This window comes from Catharus ustulatus, chromosome 7 (assembly GCF_009819885.2).
Source record: "Catharus ustulatus isolate bCatUst1 chromosome 7, bCatUst1.pri.v2, whole genome shotgun sequence".
NCBI lineage: Eukaryota > Metazoa > Chordata > Aves > Passeriformes > Turdidae > Catharus > Catharus ustulatus.
The window spans coordinates 4,265,009-4,287,079 of record NC_046227.1 but is presented as its reverse complement, the minus strand read 5'-3'; the positions used below and the strand labels follow the sequence as shown (position 1 = coordinate 4,287,079).

Here is a 22,071-nt window from a genome sequence, read left to right as displayed (position 1 = left end):
GCACATTTTCTAGTAACTCAGATAAAATTATGACACTGATTTGGATATAATTTAACAAAAATCTGGATTTGCTGTGTGGAGTCTGATACTCAAATTTGAAGCTATCAGTAAACTCACAAAACTGATTATCACCACATCATAACATCATGCAGGAACAGAACACCCTGAGAATAATATAGAGTGAAACATTTAGGGGCTGTTTGTCTAATTACTTAATACCTGAGAATCAAAAACGTAGGTGGTTAAAAAGGAAATTTAAAAATAAAACCCACAAACTGTGTGTGTCTTGGGCTACTCTTCCATCATTCTTGACTATTGCTGTGCTCTTGTCAACCTCATGGCATCCATCTCTATCACTTTATTTTCATCTAAGTATACTCATTATTCATAAATCCATTCCCATGCCCTTGCAGCTACAGCGACCTGGTCTGTGTTTCCTTCGTTTCCTCCCCTGTTTGAGGACAGGTGCAGGTCCTCTGACCGACCACCTCGATTTGGCAGGTTTGGGCTGCTCCCAAACGCTTGAGGAATTGCTTTGACTTGCCCACTAAGGCCTGCTTCATGCCTCTGAGATCTGGACATGACCAACAAATATTAAAAAATAATTATTTCTTTAACAGTAGTTTCTCCATTGTGGGTTCCACTCTCACATCCCAGTTGTTAAAGGGTACTCTGACATAACACATCTTTTTTATTCAAATGGAAGAAACAAGAAGTGTTACAATTTACGTCATGGCCTTGTTTGACTAGGTACTATTGCTATTGCAAGACCCATGTGACACTTGTGAAATGAAAGGCAGTGTTTATCTAGCTTTCCAAAAGTGTCCTCTCTTATGTGAGAACAGAAGGGCAAACCTTGGTGCTGCACTTTGCCAGCAGGACAGTCCAGCCTATGCAGCCCTCTTGCACATAAAAATGACTGGGGCTGACATGTCTTTGCTCACCAAAAAATAATATTTGCATGTCACCATTTATCCTGAGGATGTTCCTTGCACACAGCTCCAGCATCCTTTCTCTCCCAGGGCTCAGGAGCCCATCCACAGGCCAGGCTGCTTTGCTGCAGTGCACAGCCTGACTGCTCCAGAGTTAAGAGGGGACTCAGAGCTGTGTGGGGAAGAATCTCACCTTGTACACTGTTCCAAAGGCTCCAGAGCCCAGCACCTTGACTCTCTTCAGCTCTGTCTCCTTCAGGATGCGGAGCTGTGCTTGGTTGGGCGCCGTGCCGCTCGGGGTCAAGGGTTCCACAAGCTGAGAAAGGGAAATCCAACATTCTCAAACATTGCTAGACACGAACACCCATCAGAAATTCATACTGAGAGCAACCAACCCAAGGAAATACTGGAACAAAACAGTGATGGAGATCTATTGATCACTGCCCTGCCAATTCTTGGAGGGATTTTTCATCTTCAAAAGCAAAGGAGCAACACCATGAAACCAAGAGAGCTGCTAAAGCAAGTCCTCACTCAAATGCAGTCATTTCCACCAGAAACTGCGTGATGGAATTATGAACTGGAAATTGAAATTGGTGCCAGAGTAACACATCCAAGGACTTCTGATAATGGAGGCAGTATAAATATTTTCTGCATGACAGAAATATAGCATTTATTATCAGTGTACCACATCCTATTTTTGCCCATTTTAGTGTCTTTTAAGTTGGTCATATTTCTTTTTAATGGCCTGGACTAAACGGCTCATCACATTCTTACTCTGTTTTGGGGAAGGGATGGTTTTTTTTGACTTCTGTATTTTACCACACATGAGAACAGCTTTAGGGAAAAAACACCTTAGAGCAGACAACTAATTTATAACAGCCACTAATTTACTGCAATTAAACAATTTGCTCAAGATGTCCCAAGAAACTTTGTAAATGAGCCACAATGGCACATTCAGTTAAAAATGCTCTTAGATCTCATACCATCTCTGCTAGAAAAACAATGATTCTTTAAAAATAAATCAAAAATATAGAGGACAATACTCAATGCAACACATGAAAAACATTCTGTTCCTTTACAGGATGAGGAAAATAATTCAGGGCTCCTCCTACTCACATTGGTTTGAAACTACTGCAGCATTTCAAAGCTGCCTGTTTACAAGGCTAAATGCACCATGCTCAGTTTGAGAATTGCTTCTATGGCTCTTCAGGCACCATGAACTACTTAATTAGTTGACCAGACTAATTAGTTTTCTTCAGGAAAAAATAGCAGTACCTGGCATTTAATGGGTAAGAAAATATAACAAAACCAAACAGTAACAAGATAAGGGATTTCTTTTTCCTCCTTTCTACTTTAGATGTTCAGTAATTATACCATGAAAGAAAAGTTTTCTGTAAAAGAAAATCAGGCATGCTGGCAGCACACTTCTGTATTTTCAGTTTGTGAAGGATGAAAAGAGGTTTTGTGCCACAGTCCACCAACCCAGGAATGGCAGGGAGAGGTGGGGATGTGTTGTGGGGGTCTAAAACCAGGCTTGTAGAATTTTATGGAGAATGACCTACAAAAAGAGTAACAGCCTCCAGCTAGAGAGAGAGACTTCAACTAAAGCTAATTGCTTGGATGTTTATTTCAGGATGCTCCTGATTTATTCTTCAGTTTCTCAGCCAAGACAGCAGCTTCCCTACATGTTGAGTAGGAGGCCCTGCTCCCTCAGGACTATTGCCAGCCACAGCTTTTATCTGACCAAATAAAAAATGAAATCTGGAGTTCAAAGCCAATGCAAGGAGAACAACCTGCTTAAAATAATTTATGCTTAAGTATGGGGTGATACAATGGCAGGATTTATTAATCTAAAGGCACTGAGTATTGTTAAGTTTTCTATACAGCTGAACAGTGTTTATCAAGCAACACAAATTCTAGCCAAATGTGAAGATACTTGTGCAAACAGACTGGGGATGCATAAATCATTTACTCCCAGGCTCTACAGTGGAGATGAGTGGGAGCAGAACCCTTGGAACAGAAGAGAAAACAGCACTGTTAATAATGCCTTATCAAAGAGTCACTAGCTAACAGCATTTCCAAGCTTTATTACCTTACAAAGGGGCACCCTAATTTAAAAATACCATCATCTGCAAAGTGTCTCAAGTATAGGGCTGAGGAGATGGTGGCAATCACCACTGCAGGAGCTGACAGATACATGTTTAATGTTATATTTAAATATACTTCCTAGATTGCCCCCTTCACTAATGACACTTCAAAGAGCAGGATGGAGCCATCACAGCACTTTGCTACAGCTCTGCTACATGTCTTTGCCAGTAGAACTGTGAACTTCAATTGGTTAAGCTCTGTGAAGTATCTTGGCTTGATAAAATACATTATTATTACTGATCATCACTACAGGCTTTGACAAAATCTGGACTACAAAGGCATTGTAGGCACTGAGAACGACATCTGCCTTTAAGCATGGAGTTTGTACCAGAGCTTGCTAAAGGAACTTAGTTGTGCCTTAAATACGGCCAGAAGGAAACCCTGTAATATTTAAGCATGAGAGCTGCTCTGTGTACTGGTAAAGTGGGACAGAAGTTCAGTGGAGAGCAGGATGGGAGTTGAGATATCTGGTGGGACACACCTCCTAGCACTCATGGGAAACTTTTCCTGGTCTTTAGAAGCCATGAACCCCTACTTGTGCAGAAAACCAGCATCTTGAAACAACTCAGTCCTTTTCACCAGGGCAGTCTGCACAAGTAAGCAAAAGGATTTCTACAGACCTCTCTGGAAACTGAAGACTAAATATAAAAGCAGAACAGCCCTGCATTTCTCCCCAAAGAGCTGTGGGAGGCAGCTGGGCTCACCTCAGTCTCCAGGAACCTTCTCAGCGCTCTCTTCTTCTTGATGCTCTTGCGCCGCACGTACACAGCGAACGTCAGGCCCATGATGACGATGATGAACAGGCCACCAATGACTCCCGCAGCAATCAGGGGTGTTCTGGCAAGCACAATCACACACTTTACTTCCTCAGCTAGGCTGAGAGACCAAAGAACGTTTGGGTACATAAAGCACAGCCAGGTGGAAAGCTCATTAACTGCCTCATGACAGGAATTCCAGCCCAAGTCAGGGCAAACACATGGACACATGGTAGGAATTTGCTTGTTTTCAATCATTACACCAGTTCTGGTTTTGTTTACAAACCCCCATGCATCTATGAGGAATTGTGTGGACAAGGAAACACAACATGCACTTTGATGGCAAATGCAAATCTGCAATGGCAAAATGAGGACACAGGTATCTGCAGCTTCCTGTGCTGTCTTTGGTTCCATCCACATCAATTATTGGGCTCCTGCATTCAGGGCAAAGCAAGCCAATGAAAATCCCCAGACTACCAACACAATGTGCCTTCCTGAGTATGGAGGAAGTGAGAGGGGACTTCACAGGCAAGATATGGAGATCACCTACACAGGCAATAGAGGTATCAGGCTTCCTCCAGAATAAAACTCAAAGCAGTACCTTAATATAGGCCTTTTCACTGCATATCAACAACTTACCAACATGAACACACTCAGAGCACTTAACCTCCTTCCAACAGTGGCTGGATAGATGCTGAAAAGATGGGTGAAAACACAGCATGACAACTGTGGAGTATGACGGTGCTGAAACCATTGCCTGGTAAGCCCAGGAAATAGATTAACTGTTGTCACAATTGTGGAAATGTCACTGTTGTGCTCTAAAAGCCTCCCTCCCTTACATCTGAATGATGATGATGAAAGGTACATTACAGCCTATTAATAAAAATGTACCATGCAGCTACGGAAAATTTTAGAGAGTCCTCCTCAAAAATACTAAATTGTTTTATACAACCCTTTATTCTTCTTTTTACAACCTTTCCTGAAGCAGTGCCACGTCCCCTGGTATGGTGCATGAGGGTGTGTCTACATTACCTCTGAAAAAGCCTTATATTCCCACATCCAGTATTTAAAGCACCAGGGTAAACACATTAACACAAAGGCCCATTGCAGTTCACAGACTTTATGATGGAAACTCTGAGCTTGCAAATAAAGGAAGGGGAATGTTGTCTGGCTGGGAATGGGTTATGGTGTTTGGGGAGCAAGTCCAGCACCACCTCCTCCTCCTCCTCCAGGGAGCCCAGCCTTAAAACACATGGCCCTTTCTAACCCCAGTGGTTACTCTGTGATTTTGAGTGCAGAGCTTAAAGAATCTGGCATATCCACCCCAAACAATGCTCCTCTTTGTTTGCATGTCTTTCTACATTGCTGATGCAAGGAAGAATTTAATAGGCAGTTATGAAAAACACTGGCCACCAAAAGCCTTCTCTGGAGCTTGTACTGACTAATGCTCTTGAGTAGAGGAATTTTTTAAATTCATTTTTATGCTGCATGAACAGTCATATAATTTTTAACAAACACCACCAAACCACAGACTGACTAAACAGGCAGGAGAGCTCTCAGCTTTAAAGTGCATATTAATAACTAACATAACAGTTGTCAAAGTAAGTAATTGAAGTTTTATTGCACTGTGTAGCCTAAAAGTAGTCCAAATAATATTTACATGATAGACTGTAATAAAGGAATGGTTCTAAAGGGGACATAATAAGTAATGAAGAAAATAAAATGAAGTTTGGAACTCTTCTATTGTTATAGAGTACAAGGGGGTTCGAAAGGGATCTTTATGATTCATCATGTGAACTCTCACTGACTTTGAAAGAATGTCCTCATTTTTAGTAGGTAATTGAAAAAAAAGGAAATAATTTTCAAAGACTTCACCAAACAAGCATTTTAGCTGCTAATGTGAAATATGCTATATTACACCTGAATTTTCAGGACGTACCACCTAACCATATCATCAAGCAAGCTTAAAAAGGAAGCGTGAAAGGAGTAGTACAATGTGCAATAAAAGAACATATTTAAATGCTAAACAAATCAAAGGAATAAAGAAAAAGCCGTATTTTCCACTCAACTAGTGATCAGTTGCCTTGACTCCCAAATCCACTACCCTTGCATCAAATCCTGTCAGTCACAAACATGCCAGCCACAACATACCCAGCAGCTTCTCCTCTCTCTGCTGCTCAGCTAAGCCCCAAAGTCAACAGCCCTGTGCTTTATTTGCTCCAGGACCGAATGCCAAGTCTCTGCAGCCACAGTTCCCTGTTATCACTTCACCCCTGCTTTCAACCACATGTGGATTATTTCCTAAGCCCAGTTTTCAGGGTGCCACCCCATCACTGGAGATATTTTCCCTTCGGTTTGTTGGGTTGGCTTTGCTTTTTCTCTCTGTTCTGATAATATCATCAGCTCTCCTGCCTCAGTTCTCTGCTTTTTTCCATGCTTGCAGAGCCTTACCTTTAATACCCTGATGAATTCCATTAAGCTGTTTACCTTTCTGCTTGGCCATTGCTGGGGTTGTTCAACACTGCAAGGTGGCACTGAAGTCACATAACCTTCTTCCATTTTGTTTTTTAAATTCAATCCTTTTTTGCATGTGCACCTAACAAACTGTTTGGCTTCACAGGCAGCAGGACACACAAATCTCCTTTTCTGTAGTGGCATTAAGGGCTTAATCCAATTACTTTTGTTGTATTACTGTCCCACTGCCAACTCCACGGCTGCAGTTCCTGACATTTGCCCCCCTCAGACTACTGCCCACTTAAAACTGATTCCATGAGCAATGCTGATAAAAAGACAAAAAATGCACTAACAAAAGACCCCATCATGTTAAAGTAATTTTTAAAAGCGTGGAGGAGTGAAAAGGCTCAGAAAAGCTGAAGTCAAGCAAGAAGAGGTAGTTCCATGTCCAGTATAATTAATGGACAGCCAAAAGTCAATCCTTGCTCACATTTCTTACAGCACCACTACTAACCTACCAACATGAAACTCCTGATAGAGCCACTGCTTTCCTTTACACACTGGAAATCTACTCCAGAGGATGGAAACAATCTCTGCTAGGTGTTTCTGGATTTTCATGCTCATCAAAACAGGCTTAGCAGGCCAAGAAACATGGTCCTGAAGCATAGTTCAACCCTATATAATTAATTTGCTATCCCACATCCCTCCCTCGACTAAGGACAGAATACCCAATTAATAAGTGGAAAAGGCTTAGTGAAAAAGATGGGGAGGCTGTGGAAGGAAAAAAATAAACCCACAACACAAAAATCCTGCTTCTTAAACCAGAAACTGTAGCTGTGGCTAAAAGTTGAAAGAAAGATTCCAGTATTCCCTTAGGAGAAATGAATAATATATATATGTATTTCTTTTAAAATGTATACAGTGTTTTAAATTTAGAAACATGCAACACCCATTCCCCCACACCAAAGCTGACACTGAGTTCAAAGCTAGTATTCCAAGATGCACAAGGATGTTCAGCAGCAGGGCTCATGCCATTCCATCCACTCCAAAAGACCAGGACATCTGCATTCCCACAGAGCCCTGAGAGCAGGTATTAAAGCCTAATTACTGGTTTAGATGAGTACATAGTTGGTCTCACACTCTTACTGGAGAGCAGAAAGGAGAGAGGAAATCGAGTTCTGGCCCATGGAGCAAAGCTGACAAACACCACCTGTTTCTCCATCCTTGGCACTGACCCACCTGCTAGGAGATGTAAAGAAGCAGCTTTGAAGCCAGGTTGTTAGAAGGCTGCAAGTTCCTGAATCAACTTTCTTCCCCCTGGAGTTTTTATCTGTCTATGCAAACAGGATTCATTGCAACATTGAGTGTTTGCTAAGCAGTTCCTTCTCGTAAATCCTTGCTACCAAGGTTTTATTTTTTCCTGATGGATGCTCCCCACATTTCTGCATTCCTCACCCCTTCCATCAGTGGGGGTACAGCCAACTTTGAAGCTGCCCTTTCAGAGATCTGATGGATTCTACTAATCCTGTAGTGATAATCTTAGTATTTAAAACATACAAGATAAACAAGCAGGTAGGGAAGGAAATATGTGGATGTTTCCACAGCCTCTCTCTGCTGTGAAATGTTCACAGCCACCACGTCCAGAGTATCTGGAGTTCACCCCAGGGGTGGGAAAGGATTCATCTGATGTTATTCACAGCAAGTCTGCTTTGCTTTTTACTCTTTTTCGGAAACAAGGCACCCTTCCCCCTCTCTCCTAATCTGAGGGTGTTTAAATACTGATAAATGGCCTTATTTATGTGTAGATTGGGAGTTTCTATCATGATTAAACAAAATTTTAACTCACAGCTGATCTCACAGTTACACAATTACTACCAATTACACATTTAATCCAGGGATGGGCAAACTGTCAACTAGCCACAACTTTTCAATATGCAAAATGACCTGGGGTTTGAGTCTGTGACTGGGTCCACTCAGTTCAACATCACTGAAGAGCAGACACAGCTTTGACTTTGGCCAAGGCTCATGTGGACAAACATGTTCCTGTTAACAAAACTGCATTTTCCTTACCCACACTGGTTCTTACATCAATGCCTGTAAAGGTATGTTCTGCTCACACCTCTTTTTAAAGAATGTAGGAGTCCTCATTTCACTCAGCAAAGTAAATGAGGATAAAGAAAAAATATCAAGTATAGCTTTGAAAATTTTTACAGCCTAAAATTCTACATATGAATATGTATTGATTAAAAATCTATGGCATTTTTATTACCACACACAGTGCACAATGGATTTCTTTAAAACTGCTTTTAAATCTGAACGGTATAATTTAGAACCACCGCTCTATTATGTTTTCACTAAGAACTCTCAATTGTGACTCCCTGTTAATACATCTGACTAGGAATAATTACTGAAATCTCTGGGATTACAGCATCAATATCAAGGCTTTTTATGGGCTTCTCCTCCTCTAAAACTGAAAAGTCCCAGTAAAAAGGAATGCTATTGTTAAGAGCTTGCAAAGTGACTATTTTGAAGCCTGTGCTTTAAATAAACAGATTAGCATTCTTTTTAAAATATGCCAAGTCAGGCCCCATATAATGTAGAGTGATTTATCTGTGACACAAAGCCAGTTAAACTCACTAGACTGGACTCACAGGTGAAGCCAGTTCAGCAAGTATAAAGCAATTTGCTTTATAAAGTTGTCATACTTCCCATTTTCTTTGGAAACAATAGTATTTTGCTTTAAATAAAGGAAACTAGAGGTGTAATATGACCATGGATGCTGATGGACTGCTCTGAAATCAAAACTGTCAGCATTAGCTCAAGGAATTTCTCTCTGCATAAAGAATTCCTGCACTGTTTGCTGTTCATTCACAGTCAGATCCTGGAGCACACAGAGCAGCACAAGCCATGGCAGGGCTGTTACATCACTTGAGACACACATGGTAGAACAATTTCATGTGGTACAATCAAATCTGCAGGTGCCAAAACATCCAGTGGGAGCTGGGTCATACAGACAAAACACACAGTAGCTCAAAACTGGAACATTCTGCTCTGCAATAGATTTTTATAAATATGAAAAATAGAGAACATGAGAAATGTTCATGAGTATTCTAAATGACTTTCAGGAGAAAAACTGTTCGAATATTCTGCTCTTCCTTTTGTTATTTTTTTAAACACTTTTTGAATTCCACTGGTGGAAAGCACTTGTATTACACTTAAGTCTAGTTAAGTGTTTGCTGAAATTGAGTTATTCAGCAGAAGAAAGACCCAACCCCACACATACCTGTAGACTGCACAGGTGGATTGTCTACCTCTAAGGAGCTGCAAGAAGGTTTCTCTACCTCATGCTCTTCATTTTTACTTTATTTCCCAAATCACCATCTTTCTTTAGAGAATGTACTGATCTCTCTTTTTACACCTGCCTGATGTTTTGTAATGCCAGTCTTTTCTGAAAGTAATGATTCAGAAAATTTAAGGAGTACAGAGTAGATATTTTGTTTAAGTGGTTGAGAACACTGGACTCCTTCCTGTTCCAGCTTTGAGGCATTTGGGACAGCAAGCATGTGCTTTCTCAAGCTGCAGGACTATTTCACAGTAGAGACCTTACATGGACTGTACTTGGGGACCAAGTCTGACATTCTGAACCAGATTCCTTCTTCTGAAGTCTTTATAACTTTATATTTCTCCTTTAGGAAAAAAATATTCTGCATATTGAAGAGAGCCCCAGCCTCTGCCCAAGCACCTCTCCAAGGGGAACAAGTCCCTGCACATAAGGGAAGAGTCAGACTAAGTTTCAGCACTGGACACTGGCAGAAGAGAAAAACCAAACATCAGAACTGAAAGAGGGGAAATTTAGATTGTGTATGGAAGAAATTTTTCCCTGTGAGGGTGGAGAGGCCCTGGCACAGGGTACCCAGAGAAGCTGTGGCTGCCACATCCCTGCAAGTGTCCAAGGCCAGGTTGGAAATACGCATCCGTATCTCTCATGTACTACATTAAAGCACACCTACAATTAAATATCTTTCCTTCAAAGCTTAAATCAAAACAGTCCCACATCACTCTGCACAGACATGTTTACATAAATACAGCATTTGAGACATTTATTAGAACACTAGTATGGCCATGATGCTGTTACCTTCAACACAGATTTTAGCTACTCATCACTTGAGTTCTAAATATGCAGAATTGATCTTTGTGGAGCATAGCAGGGAAGAAATGTAGGCAGTACTCATAAATATAGAGGAAAATTGAAGGCAGATAAAGAGCAGGGTGTAAGGAATTTCTTTGAGTATGCCTGATGCTGCTTTGGGATTCATTACTATTATTTTACTGGAATAGCATACTGTCTAAACATCCTACACAAATTGTACCAATCATTAGAAAACCCCATTTGATTACTGGGGGAAAAGCTCATATAAAACGGATTTCTTTTTTCTGACACAGTTTTATACAGGATCACCTCTTATACAATACTATGCCCAAAAGTTCTTCTATGTTAATAACTTATCATTCATCTCCCAGTCATTCTTATGTTACCCAATGAAGCAGAGAGAAACTCTGGGGTATCCTGCAACTCCTCTTAATTCCAGCCACCACCCCACTGCCAGCATTCCCCAAAGGCCATTCTAAGAAGAAAAGAAGCTCCAAACACACTGTCACTGCTCTCTTCTGCATCCACAGGCAAAGGAATCCATCCACTCCAGGGGCTGTAAAGCAGCCAAGGGAAGCCAGCCTCTGTGAGCATCATCCTGCTCTCAGCTCTGCTGATGATGGGGCTGTGTTTGTGTACACAGCAATCTCCCACCACCTCCACAGTCACAGATGTGACTGGATTAGAAAAGCATGGCCATGGTCAGGGTACTAAGAGCAACCCTGACTTTCCAGCTGCTCTTTTATTAGCATTGCTTTGTGGTATAGTATAGCCCACATTGAGGAAAAAGATAATTTAGTAAAGTAGTCCTTCCTTCCCTCAAACTTCTGTATGATAGAACATTCCAGAATTTACTGCTTTCTCTATGCAGCTTCTAAATGTAAAAAGAACTCTTCCAACAGCTGCTGAAATTCCAGAACAGAACAGGCCAAGCACCTGGGGAAATAGTGATCCAGCCGAAAATTCTCTTTTCTCTTTCAACCTCAACCCCCTTCCTCTCCTTATTCCACCAGATCCCCCAACCTAAATACCACTGCTCTGGCAGGTAGTGAATACTGCTGACTTTTTATGCCTTTTAGGTCTCCTAGAGTCTTAAACTCTTAAGAGGTTAAGAAAATTAAAAAAAAAAAACAAAAAACAACAAAACAACAAAAAACAAACAAGGAGAGAGAATTTTGCAATTTCTCCCCCGCCTCTGTCACGAGGGAGAGAGGGATTGCTTCTCATTCCACTTCAAAAATGTATGTATTTGAAGTATTTAAGTAATCAGCAGCACAAAGAGGCTGATGACATCTTGAGATTATATACAAACAGCTATAGGTTTTGGCTTGCTTTCTTAGTGATATCCTTCTTCTTACTGGAAGTTCCCTGTAAACTGCTTCCCTGTTTTAAAAATCCACTGATTAAAAGTTGAATTGAACACCCTGAAGTTCAGAATTTGCAGCCCTGATCCACTGGTTGATCAGGAACTAAAAGCAGAGAGAATTCACCCAGAGCTGAAGTGAGACAGCACTGAACTTAGTCTACATCCAAATTATTCACATGCAGAGGACATCAGTGCCACCAGGGAGGGAAAAGCATATCTATGGGAGATGGGACAGCTTTAAAGCAAGGATGTATCTCTTCAATCTGTTCTTTGTCTATTATCCCTGCTGTGACTGAGACTACACATATTAACAACCAGTGGTTCATTTTAATGCAGGAAAACTTTTTACCTTTCCTTTTTTCCCCTTCATCAGTCCATTGGGGGCAGGGAAAGATGTGATTTACTTCTGAAATTTGCACATTTTTTTTAAAGGAAGGCTATTCACTCAAGCAGAGCAATGCCCATGGATACAGACACCCTGGCATGAGCTGAAAATATCCCCATGTCTGATTCCAGCCTGCTGGGAACTTAGAGGAGATGGGTTTGGCCACTGCCCTTCTGGAATTACACATCTTCCTTGCAGTCTACCATGTCACTGCAGTTTCTTTGCTTCTGACCAACCAGCCTGCAGGATCTGCATACCCTGGTTCACACCCAGCATTATTTTCTGATCAGTTTGCAGATGAACATACTACATCAACCAAAAGCAGGGATTGCAGTGTGTTGTCTCCTCTTCAGCATGACCTACACTGACATCAGGCCTAGATTCTAACCTTGCAGGATTAATTTGAGGGGAAAAAATGGCAACAAATAAAACTACATCTTCCATCCTTTTGCTTCCTTCTACTTTTCCACTGTCACCACTTGTTTTCACCCATGTTATGGTGTTTTGAAGCTTCTGTGCCTTCTAAGACACATCTGTACTATCTAATTTCAGTGACATATCTAAACATTAATGGATTTAAGACAAGTAGAGAATTATGAGTTCAAATGAAACAGTGAATGCAGTAAGAACATGTAACAAAAATCCAAGTGAGCATTTTAAGAGGTGTCCAACACTGGTGTATTGCTTTGAAATCCTGTGTTTCCAAAGGACACACTATGTCACAGGCAGGGAGTCCAAGACAAATTGTTTGAGGAAAAAGTTCACACATTTCATTAAAAGGTTGATTGCATTGCAGAGAGCTTTCCTTTAGGCATTCCTAGAAAAACTTTGTACCACTGACAAATCAGTGGTCCATGGCTGGACCATGTTTAACCAAAGCTTGGCCCTTGTCCTGCTGATGAGGTTGTACTTGTTCCCAGATTTCTGTATAAATGCACAACTCTTTAGTATGAGAAACTACCAGCTCTGCTGAGAAGTGTAACACTACAGGCAAATACAGAGTGACCTCCTCACAATCCTCTGCCAAAGAAAAGCTCGAGCAGAACTAGCCAGCACCTGCTCTTCACATTATCTCATAATCTTTTCTTGTCTGTTTTATCATTTGCTCAATCTCAGATAACTACAGAAATGATTTTCGACATTATCTTCTATTGATGAAACAGCCAATATGTCTGCAAAAGATCTTGTTCACCAGCAAGTGAAGATGGTGTCATTAAAAATTTACATCAGACTGAAAAAAAGAGCATGAAGCTTTTGACAAAAGAACAGATAAGATCTGAATGAGTTTCTCATCTCTCCTAGCAAAGGACAGTCTGAAAACTCAGAATTTTACCTGACCTAACTTCTAATGAGCAAGCATATGTGAACAGAAATCTTGTGTAAAGTCATGTGGAACTCTGTGCCTCACCCACAGCTGACAGGAGCCAAAGCCCAGGATTCAGCAGCTGCATTTGCTTGTCTGTGTCCAACCCAGTACTCTGAACCAAAATTTAAAGGACATTCTGGCTTAGACCACGAGCCAAGAGCTGGTCACAGCTGGAAACCATTGCCATGGACACTGAAGTGTCCTGTCACATGGTAAGAGGAGCCACACCACCCTCTGCCTCCAAGCTCAGCACAAACCCATCTTGCTTGCAAGAAAAAATTCCCAGCCTTGATTTCACAAGTCTAGTGCTGGAGAAGAGAACATTACCACTGAAAAGAATTCTAGGGATTAATAACCTTCATTAGAAAGTCACTGACATTTTTCTGCTTTGAATATCTCTCAGATTTCACCCATTTTATCCCTTACAGACACCCAAATCTCCTTTTCAGTCTGCTGCACTTAGTGCCACCCTTAACCAAATTCTGTCTCCTTACCTCTGTGGGTCCAGAGGAAATCTGGCTCTACACCTTCACTTTCAGCCAAAATATGCTTCAGATGTTTGAGTTCCTAAACTTCATTCCAAGCTTCTCTTTCCAATGGCTCTTCTCTAAAGCCTCCCTAACACATATTCTTGGGAAAACAGTCTCTCTGAAGGTACAGGGACTACATTCTTGTTCAACTCTATCTACTACCCTGTAATGAAGGAGAAGAGGCAAAATACCTCTGCTTTACAGAAAAGAGATGCAAAGGAAGCTGAACTAACAGAGGGCATGGCATGGGGAATGAGTTTAATTTAGCCCTGTTTTCCCACTAGAAATCCATTTTAGTTCTTGATTTTAGTTCTTTAGTTCTTCTTTGAAACTACTACCCAAAGGTACAGATAATTTACATGACATTTTCCCACCCTGTTACTTTACAACATGGAAAAAAATTACAGTAAGAGTAAGTAATTTGGTCTGATGGCTTGATTTCCTAATGCTCTCTTCCTGCATGATTGCTGGTATTTGTGGTAATGCTTCCACCTTTGGTAAATGCTGAGGTACAACTTCCCACACATACCACCAATGTCAGGACTTTGTTAATTCCTCAAAACATGCAGTTTGTTTAATTACTTTAACTCGTGTACCCTACACACTAGTAAAATATCAAATTGAACACTGGTATTTCCATTCCTCCAAAACAAATTAAAAAGACTGACAGACAACTGTACTATCATCATTAACAAGTTTTCTGCTAGTTTTAATCCAGTGCTGAAAAGCTGTTGCAAATTAACTGAGAAGTAAACATACATTTTGGTGTGTAAAACAAACAAAAAAGGTAATGTCAATGTGCAAATTCTCATCTGCATTCCATGTTCTGTGCTCTATCATTCCAGAAATCTGGTGTTAAACAGGCAATGAAAAGCAAACGGGGAGGATGTGCTGCTCTAAAGAACCCCAGCCAAGAGCTTCCCATTACATGCAGAAATTGCAGCTCCTCCACACCTGAGTAAGGTCACAAGGAGTAAGCCAGATTGCAGAGAATTAAGTCTGAGCTGGGCTCTCAACTCAAATACATTTGTCATATAAATATTTCTAACTAAGAAAGATGACAAATGCTACATTGCACAGGTAGATTGGAAGTAAGACCACAAGCTTTAGTTCTGATTCATTATATATTAAATATTAATGAATTATTAAGAAACCATTCACTGAGGTTTAAACAACCCCACATCTTCTATATTTCTAAAGCTCTACAAATATATATTTAATAATAGATAATTAATTTTTAACAACATTAAATCTAAATTAAATCCTTAGTTCTAGCCGTGAGAGAGACCCATAGGAGAGTGGTGAGATATATACTGTTGCTTTATAATAAGGTCACTTCTCCTGTTACAATTTTCTTTCTGCATTGTATATTATTTGTGTAGCCAAATCAATACAGACACACAACACAAGGGTGATGAGAAACAAAAGCAATGACCTCTGCAATGGCACTCTGTGTTGTTTTCCATTCTAACAAATCATTTATTAATTTGCATCTCCTATTGCTTCTTTTCTTCCAGCAGTGACCTATCACATTTGGCCTTTATCACTCATCATTTTTTCTGCTCATAGTTTCAGTAAAGATAATTTAGTCAGTTTTCCAAACAAAGAACTTTCCTATCAAAAATGAGCACAGCTGCTGAGAAACTTGGTCAATGAACATCAACAGTATGGAGATCCTACAAGAGTTTATTGCTCACATTCTACTCCTTGTATAACAAACTTCTAGAAACAACAGATTTCTGACCTTACTCTATCCTAGGCTCTCTCAACAGGATCCTCAAACTACTGGAGCCACAGAACAGGTTTTACACAGCATTGTGTGAGAATTGCTTCCAGTTCTCTCACTCTCCCAACCTTAAATATTTCTTTTTCTCTATAGTAGCATACCCTACTTAGTCCTTCCATACCATGAGTCCATGCCAGACACCCCTGCTGAGTGAAGCAGAAGAAGCACAACCCCACACTGGTCACAAACAAATCTTTCTGAACATGGTACAGAACAGAAGCTCTAACACAATGAGCGATTTATTAACTATGGTCAGACCTCAAATTGAAAGAGGGGAAATTTAGGTCAGATATGATGAAGAAATTCTTCCCTGTGAGGGTGTTGAGGCCCTGGCACAGGCTGCCCAGAGAAGCTGTGGCTGCCCCGTCCCTGGAAGAGTTCAAGGCCAGGTTGGATGGGGCTTGGAGCAGCCCCAGATAGTGGGAGGTGTCCCAGCCTATGGCATGGGGGACTGGAACAGGAGGAGCTTTAAGGTCCTTTCCAACCCAAACCACTCTAGGATTCTATCTGTACAACAGGAAAGAAGGAATATCCACCTACACCCTTTCACAAGAATACCAAGTCTTAAAATGTGGAAATAGTAAAAAAATTGAGGAGGTCACAAGATCACTGCAGTGACTTTCACGTCACAGGGGCACTCCAAATGTACTCCTCCTAAAGCTCCAGACAGGGAGATGCCATGGCAAGAATTAAAGTGCCCTCAGCAAAGGTCTGGCTTCAGAACCAGCTCAGCAGAGGCAAGTTCTCTCACAGAACTGGGATTTCTCTATCAATCTCTTTCATGAACCTTAAAAGAGGCTGTAGCCAGGTGGGAGTCAGTCTCTTCTCCCAGGCAACACTGACAGGACAAGAGGACAGAGGAGAGCTTTAGGCTGGGCATTGGGAAATTCTTTCACAGAAGGAGTGATTGGGCATTGGAATGGGCTGCCCTCAGAGGTGGTGGAGTCACTGTCCCTGGAGGTGTTTAAGAAAAGCCTGGACGTGGCACTCAGTGCCATGGTTTAGTTGATAAGGTGGGGTTAGGTCATAGGTTGGACCTGATGATCTCAAAGGTCTTTTCCAAGCTAGCTCATTCTGTGAATTAGTCCTGTTTGATGATGTGTAAGATCTATGCAACCCACAGAGTGAGAATCTGAAACTGTCTGCTTTTCTAGTCTGGATTCTTCAAAAATAAACCTGTTTCTTCAACTGCTCTGTCCTGATACAGATTCAGAAAGCTCCATATTAAGAGTAGCGTCTTTTACCAACCAAGTAACATAGCTTAGCTGGTACTCACAGATCTTATTTTATACAGAGATCCTCTGCCCCCCCAGAACAACTGTAATTATTATATAAAACCAGAGAGCATATGGAGTGCTTTCCTCCAAGCAATGGAGCTGAGCACCATGAAAGCCATGAACATAAGCACTTTATTGGAGGTGGTTTCCCTTCCCCACCAACTACTGAGAGTTGCTGTGAAATTCTGTTCAAGTCATACTGTGACAGGGTACAAAACAGCTATCAAAGGATTTGCCTGCATTACACAGGGTTTACTGTTAATTAGCTCTTGTGCACATAGGCAATAGATAAAACCAGCTTTTTCTTTTTACTTTTTTTTTTGAGGAAGTGATGATTTGTTGAGAGAACATCCTTTTTGGATACAAAGCTAGCAATAGGATTGTAATTAGAGTTAACATCTACACAACAGTCTATTTAAGCACTTGACAATAGTGGGTCTGGCTAATTAGTTCCTGTTAGTTAAAAGGGAAATGTAAATGAAATTTTCTTGGGGCATAAACAGAGACACCAGCTTACTCAGACCAGAAACATCAGTGCTGGTGCTGGTTCTTTCCTGTCATATCCAACACATGGTCCTGATCACATCTTTAGATCTACAATCTCACACACACCAGAAAACAGAAACTTCACTCCTCCTTTGATGATCTTTCCTAGTATTAAGGTGAATGAAACCTAGCAAAGATAAACCAATTAAAATCCATACTTTAGATAAAATCTTTGTCCACAGTGTCACTCCATTTCCCAAACTTTTCTGGTGAACTTGAAAGGAACCAGCCTTTCCTGACTGACTAGAGCATTTTCTTAATGACCAGCACAGCATTATTTTTATAGCTTTTGAATCATCCTTTTACACAGAAGTTATCCCAATCTTGGGAGCAGCCAGACTCATCTTTTTGCCAATTGCTCCAGAATATGCTGGAATGTTCTATTCCAACCTCAAAAAACCACTGAATGCAACTGCCAGAAACTAGCAAAAGGAGGAGTGGCATTGTAATAAGAGGTAGGAAAGGAGGATGGATAACTCCTTAGGGCATCCTGGGAAATTCCAGCCTCCTTCTGCTTCCCATCTTTGCTTTGGAAATTTCTAGGAAAGACTGGGATGGATGGTGGAACTAAAACCAGAGTTCTACAGGAATAATCTACACAGGAAGCTGCATGAGGAGCTGTTCTTTTGGACACAACTCCATTGAAACTGAAGGTTAAAAAACCAAACCCAAACTATTCAGAAGGAAATGCTTTGCCAAAAGTAAGATTGTTTTCCCACAAACTTGAAGGGACTAAAGATAAGCAGAAAAACCTGAAGTTTCACCAGTCATTTGGAAAACAAGCCACGTGATGCACATCTGATTCATCTTTATTAAACATGACAGAAAGAATTACTTTGCTATTCTACCAGACTCTTACAAAAGCCCTCAAGTCAATGGATCATGGCATAAACAATTTGCAAACTAAAAAACTGGAAAGAAAAGCAACACTGCTATGAAAATGGAAATAGGAGAAGACGAAGAATATCTTGTTTGGGTTAAAGCCCTGCTCTCACTTTCAACAGCCTGGGCAGCAGAAAGCCCAATGCCCTTCTACTCTCTGATAATCACAACAATGGGAAAAAACTACAAGTTAATAGATAGGGGTCAGTCTGATTATTAATTAAGATTTATAATTGTCAGGAAGGTGCACAATTCTCAAAGGGACATGAAGAAGGTTCTGTCTAAAGTTGAACACATCCATTTTGGTTTTACAACCCTACTATAACAAAAAGTGTCACTTTGCCAATGCAGTTTTGCCCATTTTTAGCCCACACAGAATAAACAATTTTCACAATTAAAAAAAAAAAAAACCAAAACCAAAACAAAATCAAAAAAAACAATTTCACAAATCTAATATACAGGTATGAAGTTTCCTTCTTTGCCTTTAAAGTGAAAGAATACATACTGACATTTCAACACAGTGCAGTAATTTTCCTAAAATGAATTCAGCAAGGCTGAAACAAGCAAAAAATATCCATCAGATTCAAAGAAAACAGGAAACATTTCACCCTCAGACTGAATGGAGCAGGAGTAAAAACCACTGAACAGAGTAAAACAATTTCTCTAATATCTGTAGTTTGGTAAAGGCCTTAATCTTGAGGAAATAATAATAATAATAATAATAATAATAATATTTTTCTGTATTTGTGCTTGGACTAAAGTTGATGAAATTGGGGTAGCTCTGTTTGGATGAGTCCATCTGAAAATGAGGTCCCATAAAAGTATCTCCAACTGGATATCCCAGATCAGAAAGATTAAAACAAAACATTCAAATATTAAAAACCTCATCTTTTACTGCTTATTCATTGGTTAATGAATTAAGCCATAACTGATACTGATTTAATAATCAAATGTGCCATTTGATAGCATTTATAGTGCACTGTTTTTTAAGTCCAAATACATTTCCCTTCATAAGCTAGAAATAAACATATTCACATTATATACACAATTAAGACAACCTTAAAACCTTTTGAAAAAGACAAGAAAAAACCTCATATTGAAATCATTAATGAGGTGGGTTTGATTGAATTTATGCATTTTTTCTCTAATCTTCGCTCAGGAGAATAAAGCCAAAGCATAGAAGTCATATTAACCAGTTTGAATTTAAGAATGAACAAACTGAATGGCAACGTAGGGCTTTAATGAAAAAGAACGCAGAGTAAAGCCTACTTTACTAATTTGCTTCAATTTTCATTACTAAAAAATAAAATCACTGTGAGATTACAATTTTTCTTTTGAATACCAAATGAAAAAGTAATGAAATAATCATTTTATGTGAATTAAGGAAGAAATTTGGTTTTGCTAATACATTTGCTTTTTCAAGGGAAGGTGCATGGAAGAAAGGGGCTTGTTTGCTTTTAAATTTTGTCTTAAACAAAAAACAAAAATCCTAATAAAGAGAAGACAGGCGAGTTCCAATTGAACCGGAATTTTCACCATCTAATAAAATTTAATCTACAGGAAATTTCAGAATTTAATCCTTATTGACTTAAGCTAAAAATGAAAACAATTAAAAATCAAAACAACTTTTAAAAAGGCATTTTCTAATCAGCCTAGAGGAGCAGAGTATTTAATTGCCTTTCAAACAGAAGAGCGAATCTGGATGTAGAGAGGCAGGTGTCGCTTTTGGACAAGCTGCACTCAGTGTGCTCAAACTGGGTAGTATGAGAGTGCTGAGGCAGGCAGGGCATGGAGGATGGGTGGGGATGTTACCTAGCGTGCTGGGGCAGGGTGGACTGCCGTGTCCATGGATAGAAAATGCAGTCATGACTAGCGGGGCCTCTACACCTGCAGGCAATTACAGAACAAACCACGTCACTGGCAGCACATGCACACGCATGCGCCCTTGTCCACACGGCTTGGGATGGAGACACACAGGCAACCAGCACCCAGCCAGTACCTATCCATCAGCCCAATGCAGTCCTCCAGGTGTGGCCCTATGCACCTGCAGCAAATCCAAAGTGGAAACAGGGAGAGAAAGAGAGACAGCTGTTATTTACGCACACAATGAGCAAAAATCCCCTTTGTGGTATTAATTCCAGCAGGAATCCCCTTTGTGGACTTAATTCTAGCTCTTATTCTCTCTCTAAGAGAGACCTATGTCACCAAAAAATTATAGCTTGTGGCAAGAGGAACAATAATAGCAACAGCACTCCAAGGCAGGCCGGAGCTTGGCTCAAATAACATTTAAGGCAGGTTGCACTCGCACACGTGGGAGTCCTGACAATAGAGTTGCTTTTCCTGCATGCTTTTATGAATCATCAAACCAGTGATTACTGCACAAAAGCTGTTAATTTACAAGTTGAGACTTCCAGGAGTACAATCCAGAACTTGCTTTTCTTTCTGTAATTAATGCAATTGTTCATTTTGTTCTAAGCTCCCAGCCGGGGTAACTGCAAAAATAATTTGGAAGCTGAATATACTTTTTTAACAGGGAAGCTCAAAGATCATCTTCCAGCAACGAAAACCACAGCAAAATGGTGTCTGCTGATTCAGATGTTTTATTCTGCTTTCCTTAAAAGCTGCCAGAAGTCCTCCACCTGCACAACCAGCAGGTGCTCACCAAAGGCACTGGAAATGCAAGGAATCACCAAATGCAGCCCCACTAAAACACAGCCATGGAAAAGGGTTTGCAGAACACGTGAGGTCATGTGTGGATTTCCCTTGCTTCCATGGAGGCAGGACTGGTTTCCTGGTCCCCTGCATTCAAACAGCAAGCCAAACATACATTTATACAGCAGTCAGGATTCTCAGAGACCTAAATTTGAGCTTTTAGGGGTTAAAACAACCTGACCCCCCCTTTAGTGCAGCATGCACAGCTAGGCACTCTAGCCATGGGGAATTATCCAACCCTTGGCATTTAAGGAAACCAAACCATTGATTTTAACTCTCTAACAGGATCTCAGAGCCATTTTATTAATAGGCCCTTTGGCTGTACATCTACTACAGTTGGGAGAGGTGATCTGACAGATCAGTAGACTGCAACTTACTTCTGTTGAGGCATTTTAAATTTAAGGTGTGATCCCCAACTCTTTTAAAGTTTGCTGTTTTTCAGATTGGCTTTGATGGAAGGATATGCATGTCAAAATCTGAGAGTTCAAATAAGCTCCCATAAGATCTTCTTTCTGCTTCACCATCACTTGCCACTCCTCAGCTTTTGCTGCATTTCAATTGGTATCACTCTGCCATTATAAAATGAAGTCAGTCAATTCAATTTCCCCATACCTGCTCATCAGGGAGAGCAGACCAAGTAAACCTTACCCCCTGTTTGTTTGCTTGAATTTTTATTTCACCACAAGACACTTACTCTGACATGCAAATACAAACTGGAAGAATTTCCTCAATTATTGTTTCCTTCAGCATATGTGCAGACATAAAAAAGATGAGTTAAATAG

General features: G+C 40.4%; 1 protein-coding gene across 1 annotated transcript in view; it reads right to left on the bottom strand.

Annotated features, from left to right (window-relative positions):
• The window catches only part of ERBB4 (erb-b2 receptor tyrosine kinase 4), a 547,664-nt gene that overhangs the window by 104,145 nt on the left and 421,448 nt on the right, over nt 1-22,071 (bottom strand). The window contains exons 16-18 of the mRNA XM_033064273.1: nt 20,390-20,464; nt 3,785-3,917; nt 1,126-1,248 (exon numbers count right to left, since the gene is read on the bottom strand). Of these exons, the coding sequence (XP_032920164.1) occupies nt 1,126-1,248; nt 3,785-3,917; nt 20,390-20,464 (331 nt within the window). The remainder of the gene's footprint in view (nt 1-1,125; nt 1,249-3,784; nt 3,918-20,389; nt 20,465-22,071) is intronic.